General features: G+C 45.5%; 1 protein-coding gene across 1 annotated transcript in view; it reads left to right on the top strand.

The window, feature by feature from the left end:
• Positions 1-222: 222 nt before the first annotated feature.
• GINS3 (GINS complex subunit 3) overlaps positions 223-8,765 on the top strand; it is a 32,431-nt gene continuing 23,888 nt past the window's right edge. Inside the window, exons 1-2 of the mRNA XM_029609250.1 lie at positions 223-709; positions 1,356-1,589. Coding sequence (XP_029465110.1) covers positions 542-709; positions 1,356-1,589 — 402 coding nt within the window. The 5' untranslated portion in view covers positions 223-541. The remainder of the gene's footprint in view (positions 710-1,355; positions 1,590-8,765) is intronic.

Raw genomic sequence — 8,765 nt, 5'->3', positions numbered from 1 at the left:
AAAAGCGCTAATACATTTTATAAAGACATTGAAACAAAGAGAAGATCAGCAGATAGGGACTGTATGAATCAACTAGTCTGTCCAGTCTGATATACAAACCACAGCAATAGGCAAACTAAGGGTCAAAATGCAATGAGATAACTCATTCATATAAGGGGTATCTCATAATCTATCCTTGCCGTTAGGAGCCTCAGCAGGTTTGGGGACAGCTCCCAGGATGGAAAAAAACTGTAGCTCTAACACGTATGGTTGCAATGAAACAACTCAGTGGAAGGCTGGCAAATACCATGGCTTATGTAGCCCAACCTGCACATACGATTTTTTTCAAGCCCGACAGAAAACAAACTCGCCCACTCTGGCAACACGGCTTCAGGTACGCGTCTCTCTCATTAACCTCGCTTGCGCGAATCGATGACGTAGCTGCACGGAAGCGTCAGCGCCCGGAGAATGACGTTGGACGGGCGACGGCTCCGTGCTGACGCGCCTTCTCGGTGGGGCGGGGCCCTGGCTCTAGGCGGGAGCTTCGAGCGCCTCTGCTGCCATGGCTGAGGGATACTGTCCGGTACCACCGGGGCTGGGACGCGAGGAGAACCTGCTGTCCCTGGAGGACATCTTAATGTCTCAAGAGAAGCTGCCGTGTCGCACCGAGAGCAGCCTGCTCCGCCTCGGCTTCCTGGAGAAGAGCGGGGATAGCGAGAACATTCCACCGGTGAGGCCGGGGTAGAAGGACGAGTCGCTCGGACTTGGCCGCAGAGACGTTGTTTGGGTGTAGGGCAACCCTCACACACTCTCTTTTTGTGTCGGGCTTGCTCCTCTGCTCGTTTAGATCTAGGAATCATTTCAAAATGTATGTGCCAATATGGAGAGCAATATCTAGCGGCCCCCCCCCCGTTACATTACCTTCCACTACTCCCCCCTCCCCATCAGCTGACCAGAGGAGAGCGCCGCAACCTGCCAGCTAGTTCAGCTAGTAGGAAGGGAGGAGGCAGATATGTTGATCCACTTACTGGCTAGGGGAAAGATAAGTAGAGGGCTTGGGTAGGGGAAGCGGAGAGAGGAGGAGGTACGTGCACACAGCTGAGAGGCAACAGATCCTGAGCATCATAATGTAGTTTCTAGAGACGTATGGTGACCGGGAACTAAGGATTTCTCCAGCGCTGTTCTTGACTATGCCCGTCAATTTTATAATTGGTGATTATAGAAACAGTTTAATTCAGGCTCATTATCAGTGAAATAGTTTGCTGTAATTTGAAAAAATAAAAAGCGGGGGGTAAGGGGCTATTTTGGTGGTGGTTTAAATTTAGCTTAACTTGACTTGATTTGGGGTTTTATTTTTGTGTCCTATTTACACACAGGGCTCAAAGATGGAGCTACCACTTTGGTTGGTAAAAGGTCTCTATGATCAAAAGCGAAGAGTTCTTTCCGTAGAGTTGCCTAAGATCTACAGGGAAGGCTGGAGGACGGTTTTCAACGCAGATGCAAATGTGGTCGACTTGCACAAACTGGGCCCCCATTATTATGGATTTGGGTCTCAACTTCTACATTTTGAAAGTCCTGAAAATGCAGAAATTGTGAAGACTATACTACAGGCATGTGGTTTGTATACAGGATGGCTTGGAAATCTGTAGCTGTATGCTCAAAGCTGGTTTCTCAAATGTTTTGATAGTGTCCCTCTTCAAATCTGTGATCCTCACCAAAAGTAGAGGCAAAGTGTTTGCAAGAGGCAATAAAGCAGCAATTACAATGCCTAGGAGAAGCTGGTGGTTCTTGCAGCAAGCAAACTTCCAAAAAAAAATTTCCCTGTACGTACCCAGATCAGTCAGACCGTGGGTTGAGCCTCCTGTCCAGCAGATGGAGACAGACCAAAACTGCGAGAGTATCCTATATCAGGACAGAGTCTACCCTACACCGGCTTCAGCCCTGCACAGCTCAGCTGTTTTTACTTTTTTAGCGTTTTTTTTTTCTTCAGCACTGATGCCGCGTTCCAGCGCCTGTAAAGCATGTGAAGAGCCTGCCACGCGGCTTTCTCGCAGAGGCCTCTGTTCAGGGTGCCTACAAGGTGGGGAGGGTCCCTCATCGGTCCCCTTACCCCCAGCAACCCGGGGGCGAGTTTCCTGCTGCATGGCCAGGCCGTTCCCGGCCCGAAAAACCGCAGGAACGGTGGTCATCTTGGAAGCAGGCTCAAATGCAGAATTGGATGTGTAGGAAGAAGGTGAGCCCGATTTCTTTAGTTTCTCTTCCGGATTTGAGCCCCCTCATGCCCTGGAGGGGGGTGCCTGAATTCCCCCCCCCCCCTTGGAAGTCTGTCTTGTTTCTCCGCGGAGTTTGTGCTTCTTATGCACAAGTCTTATTTAGCCCGCTTACAGCAGGAGGAAGATCATCCCTGGATCCCCCTCCTCCCGCCAAAAACACTGCAAATTTCCCCTCTGCAACCTCCAAAGGCGCCGGAGGGACAGGGCTCGGTTAGGGTGGACCGGGAAGTCTCGCCGCCTCCGAATCTTCCATAGCCACCACTGGTCCCAACTCCAGATCCGGATATTGATCTCCTGCTTCCTAACCCCCCCTCGAGGAGGACAATTCTCGGGTTCTACGCTTATTTGAAAAGGAGGAACTGGAACCGCTCATTCCCTTCATTTTGCAGGAACTGGGAATTGAGCTGCCCCCAGCGGATGTGGTTACAGCCGCTATGCCTGCCAAGGCACCGGAAGCATCTTACAGATGAAAATATAATATTTTAAGTAAGAGCATTCTTGTTCATTCAGAATTCTTTCAATTGTTCACTTGTTAAATTTACCAGTTTTTTTCCTTATTGCTTGCTTGATCCTTGGGAAGTCATATCTGCTTTGAAAGTACTTTATACTGAAGGGGTGTAGGGTAGGCTCTGTCCTGATATAGAATACCCTCACAGTTTTGGTCTGTCTCCATCTGCTGGACAGGAGACTCAACCCATGGTCTGGACTGATCCGTGGTACTACAGGAACGAAAATTAGCAGGTAAGAACCAATTTTCCTTTATGTGCTAGGTATATAAACAGGCAAAAAACCCCAAACAAATTATATGGTCCTTTATTAAATCAAAGTGGTTAGACAATGAAGCAATCTATCCTAATATAGTTCCATGCTAACAATTATGAAAAAGTATTATAATTTGCTGCTGTGTTTTTTAAGCACTTTAGTTTAATAAGATTCTTTTGCATGCAGTGTTATGATTTTATGAGGTGTATGCAAGGAGATTTTTCTGTATATTTTCTGAAACCCCCATCTGTTCTGGGAGGCAGACAAGCCTCCTTGCTGCTTTTATCCAGGACATCTTGCTCCTCTTTTTTTCTTTTTTTCTCCCACCTCCTTGGGAACCTCTCAACCCTCTGTCTTCTGCTTTCTTCCCTCTGAAAGGAAGCTCACGTCCCTTTCTTCTCCCCCACTCCTTAATTGGGCTGTTCTCACAAGGCTCTGTCTCCCATTTGTTTTTAATCCCAACCCCGCCTCAGGCCCATTAAGTTTAGCATCCTGTTCAACTGGGTTTAAAAAAGGTTTGGATAAGTTCCTGGAGGAGCAGTCCATAGACTATTAATCAAGTTGACTTAAGGAATAGCCACTGCTATTACTATCATGGTGGCATGGAATCTTATTTCATGTTTGAGTACTTGCCAGGGCTTGATGGACCATCGGTCTAATCAAGCATAGCAACTTCTTATGTTAAAACCCAGCATCCTATTTCCAAAAGTGGCCAATCCAGGCTACAAGTACCTGGCAAGTACCCAAACACTAAGTAGATCCCATGCTACTGATGCTAGTAATAGCAGTGGCTATTCTCTAAGACAACTTGATTAATAGTAGTTAATAGACTTCTTCATGAATTCATTCAAACCTTTTTTAAACCCAGCTACACTAACTGCACTAACCAGATCCTCTGGCAAAAAATTCCAGAGTTTAACTGTGCGTTGAGTGAGAGAATTTTCTCATATTAGTTTTAAATGTGCCACATGCTAACTTCATGGAGTGCCTCCTAGTCCTATCCGAAAGAATAAATAACTGATTAACATTTACCCATTGTAGACCTCAATCATATCCCCCTCAGCCGTCTCTTCTCCAAGCCGAACAGTCCTAATCTCTTCAGCCTTTCCTTATAAGGGGATCTGTTCCATCCCATTATCATTTTGTTCGCCCTTCTCTGTACTTTCTCCATCGCAGCAACATCTTTTTTTGAGATGCGGCAACCAGAATTGTACGCAGTACACGGGGTGCAGTCTCAGCATGGAGCGATGCAGAGGCATTATGACATTTTTCGTTTTATTTACCATTCCCCCCTTAATAATTCCTAACATTCTGTTTGCTTTTTTAACTGCTGCAAAATACTGAGCTGACAATTTCAGTGTATATTTCACTATGATGCCTAGATCTTTTTCCTGGGCGATAGCTCCTAATATGGAACCTAACATCGTGTAACTACAGCATGGATTATTTTTCCTTATATGCATCACCTTGCACTTGACCACATTAAATTTCATCTGCCATTTGGATGCTCAATTTTCCAGTCTTGCAAGGTCCTCCTGCAATTTATCACAATCGGCTTGTGATTTAACTACTCTGAATAATTTTGTATCATCTGCAAATTTGATAACCTCACTCGTTGTATTCCTTTCCAGATCATTTATAAACATATTGAAAAGCACCGGTTCACTCCAGTGTTTACCCCTTTTCCACTGAGAAAATTGACCATTTAATCCTACTCTCTGTTCCCTGTCATTTAACCAGTTTGTAATCCACGAAAGGACATCGCCTTCTATCCCATGACTTTTTTTTAGTTTCCTTAGAAGCCTCTCATGAGGGACTTTGTCAAATGCCTTCTGAAAATCCAAATACACTACACCTACTGGTTCACCTTTATCCATATGTCTAATAATCTCTTAAAAAATGAAGCAGATTTGTGAGGCAAGACTTGCCTTGGGTAAAGCCATTGTGACTGTGTTCCATTAAACCATGACTTTCTATATGTTCTGTGATTTTGATCTTTAGAATAGCTTCCACTATTTTTCCTGACACTGACATCAGGCTCACTGGTCAATATTTTCCTGGATTGCCCCTGCAGTCCTTATTAAATATTGGGGTTACATTGGCTACCCTCCAGTCTTCAGGTACAATGGATGATTTTAATGATAGGTTACAAATTTTAACTAATAGATCTGAAATTTCATTTCTGAGTTCCTTCAGAGCCTTAGGATGCATAACATCCAGTCCAGGTGATTTGCTACTCTTTAGTTTGACAATCTGGCCTACTACATCTTCCAGGTTCACAGTGATTTGGTTCAGTTCGTCTGAATCATCACTCTTGAAAACCATCTCTGGAACTGCTTTCTCCCCAACATTCTCATTAGTAAACACAGAAGCAAAGAATTCATTTAGTCTTTCTGCAATGGCCTTATCTTCCCTAAGAGCCTCTTTAACCCCTCAGTCATCTGGTCCAACCGACTCCCTCACAGGTTTCTTGCTTTGGATATATTTTAAAAAGCTTTTATTATGAGTTTTTTTCCTCTACAGCCAACTTCATTTCAAATTCTCTCTTAGCCTGCCTTATCAATGTTTTTTACTTAACTTGACAATACTTATGCTTTTTCCTATTTTCTTCAGATTAATCCTTCTAATTTTTGAAGGATGTTTTTTTGGCTAAAATAGCCTCTTTCACTTCACCTTTTAACCAGGCCGGTAATCATTTTGCCTTCCTCCCACCTTTCTTAATGCATGGAATACATCTGGACTGCGCTTCTAAGATTATTTAAAAATAATAACCACGGCTGTTGTACACTTTTAACCTTTGCAGCTGCACCTTTCATTTTTTTTCTATTTTCCTCATCTTTGAAAGTTTCCTTTTTAGAAAATTTAGTGTTAGAGCTTTAGATTTACATATTGCTCCCCTTCCAGTTATTAGTTCAAATTTGATCATGTTATGATCACTATTGCCAAGTGGCCCCACCACCTTTACCTCTGTCACCAAATCCTGTGTTCCACTAAGAATTAAATCTAAAATAGTTCCCTCTCTCATTGGTTCCTGAACCAGTTGCTCCATGAAGCAGTCGTTGATTCCATCCAGGAATGTTTTGTGTCTAGCATGTCCTGATGTTACATTTACCCAGTCAATAGAGTGGGGTAATTGAAATCTCCCATTATTACAGCACTGCCAAATTGGTTAGCTTCCCTGATTTCTCTTAGCATTTCATCCATCTGTCTGACCATTTTATCCAGGTGGACGGTAGTATATTCCTATCACAATACTCTTACCCAACACACATGGGATTTCTACCCATATATATTCTACTGAGCATTTAGTCTCTTGTATGATCTTTATCCTGTTGGACTCTATACTCTCCCGGACATAAAGTACTACACCCCCACGAAGTTAATCCTCCCTATCATTGTGGTATAATTTGTACCTTGATATAGCACTGTCCCATTGGTTATCCTCCTTCTACCAGGTCTCTGAGATACCAATTATCTATCTCATTCACTGCTATACATTCTAACTCTCCCATCTTCTTAGACTTCTGGCATTGGTGTACAGACACTTCAAAGTGCATTATTGCTTGTATTAACAACCTTCTTTTCAGTTGATATGGATAATTTGGAATTCTCTAGGTCAGGTGATTCTTTGACACATGGGCTACTTTTGCTTTTATTGGAATCTCTGTATTGGGATGGCTAACTCTCCTGTTTCATTAGTATCCTTCAAAGATACATTCCTCCAAACCATGCACTGCTGAGAGACTGTTCCCTGTACATACCCGGATCAGTCCAGACTCCTGGGTTTTGCCTCCCCACCAGCAGATGGATACAGAGAAGTTTTTGACTGACTCTGCCCTATATCTTGAGGTGCCACCTACAATCCGTCAGTATTTCTCTGTCTCCAGCAGATGGTGGAAGTGCAAAGCCTCCAGTCTGTGAAGAAAGTTTAGGAATTAGTTTAAAAAAAAAAATAGGAATTTGGCTTTAAATTTAATTAGTGTTACTATTTCTTTAAAAAAAAAAAAAAAAAAAGTGTGACAGATTTTTGACAGGAACAGTGGCCTTTAACTTCCCAGGGGGTTGGCAGGTCCTGAGGGGACCATCCCCCTTGTATTGATGCTCAACTGAATAGGGGTTGAGAACCCTGTTGCTCAGCACAGTCCCAACTTGGGGGTGATACCGGGGAGGCCGGCTCATTCACCCCCAGATAATCAGGAACCATTCCTCCTCCCGGCTTCGGAAACAGTAAGGACTCCTGCGCATTTCAAACTTTTTCCTCACCGCTGCCGCCATTTAAAAAAAAAAAAAAAAAGACTTTATTTTCCTCTTTCGTGATGCCTCGTACCACGGCCTGTGAAACTTGTGGGGATGCACGTGCGCTGGTCTCTGTTCTTCCTGCCTTCCTGGAGGGGAGGGCATGGCGGCGATCGGCAGTGGCATTTTCTCGGCCGTGGCGGGGTTCAGCGCAGTCCGGATGCTCAAGGTCCCAACCTGTTGACTCGTTCCCGCTAAGCACGGGAACGGAGGCCATTTTTGGCCACATTCCGCGCTTCAGTTCGAGCTGTGGAGGGGGGAGGGATTTCCCCTCCTCTTTCCCCGCAGCCTATGGCCCCCGAGGAGGTGGCCCAGCTAAGGAATTCCCAGAGCTGATTGAGGAGAGCCCCGAGGGGGCATCAGACTCCTCCTCTTCTTTTTCCTCTGAATTTGTTTGGTTGCTGCATAAAGCCTTTAAGGCCCGCAGTACAGCTCGGAGGCATTCAGTGCAGGGTCCTAAAGTGCGCGCAGCCCAGAGGGCCATGAGTTCAGGGAGTCCAGCAATCAAGAGGTCCCGGCCTGCAGTAGCAGCGAGGGGGTCCAAAGGCTAAGAGGTCGCTTTGGACCTTATCCCCCTGCCGTCCGGAAGATTCGTCCTCGGAGGTATCGGAGCAAGAGGATCAGGAGCCTAGTGGAGTTCCTCCTCAGGTTATCGTCTTCCTCCAGATACCTGCCCTATCTCCCACTCATGGGGATCCTCAGGTTGTTGAAGATGGTGGGCCTGCGGGGTCCAACCAAGTCCTCCCCCTTTTCATCTTTCTGTTACGAGCTTGCTCTTCCAAGAATGGAATACTCCTGATCTGAGCTTGAAGGTCTATAAGGCGATGGACAAGAGAGATCTTTGCCAGAAGAGGCTTTAGACCTTCTCCGCGTTCCTCAAGTGTAGGAGGTGTAGGCGGTCACAAAAAAAAAACAAAAAAACCCACTATCCCTGTGACAGGTGCGATGGCGCTCATAGATTTCCAGGGGTGGAAGCTGAAGGTGCAGCTCAAAAGATGTTTGAGGCGTCCGAGCTGTCATGTATAGTAGTTTCTCCTTGAGGCAGGTCTAAGCTGGGTCCAGCAATTGCAAAATAGCACTGCCCTGATGGAGGAAGAAGCACTGCAAGCGGGGCATATGGAAGCAGCAGTCGCTTATAGTACTGATGCCCTTTATGACCTCCTCCGTACTTCAGCTTGATCAATGGTCTCAGCGGTATCTGCCCGCAGGCTTCTCTGGTTGAGAATTTGGTCAGCGGACGTATCCTCCAAAGCTCAGTTGGGCTTCTTGCCCTTTAAGGGAAAACTGCTTTTTGGGAAGGACCTGGAAGACATGATTTAGTCCTTGGGGGAGAACATGGTACACCGCCTACCAGAGGATAGGCCTAAAGTGAGGGGCTCCTTCCCTCTCGCTCGTGCCTACGAGGTAATCGAAGATTCCGTTCCTCCTGGTCTTCGGGATCTTCCCTTCGTCAGC

This window comes from Rhinatrema bivittatum, chromosome 7, assembly GCF_901001135.1.
Source record: "Rhinatrema bivittatum chromosome 7, aRhiBiv1.1, whole genome shotgun sequence".
Taxonomy (NCBI): domain Eukaryota; kingdom Metazoa; phylum Chordata; class Amphibia; order Gymnophiona; family Rhinatrematidae; genus Rhinatrema; species Rhinatrema bivittatum.
This window is presented reverse-complemented; position numbering and strand designations above follow the sequence as displayed.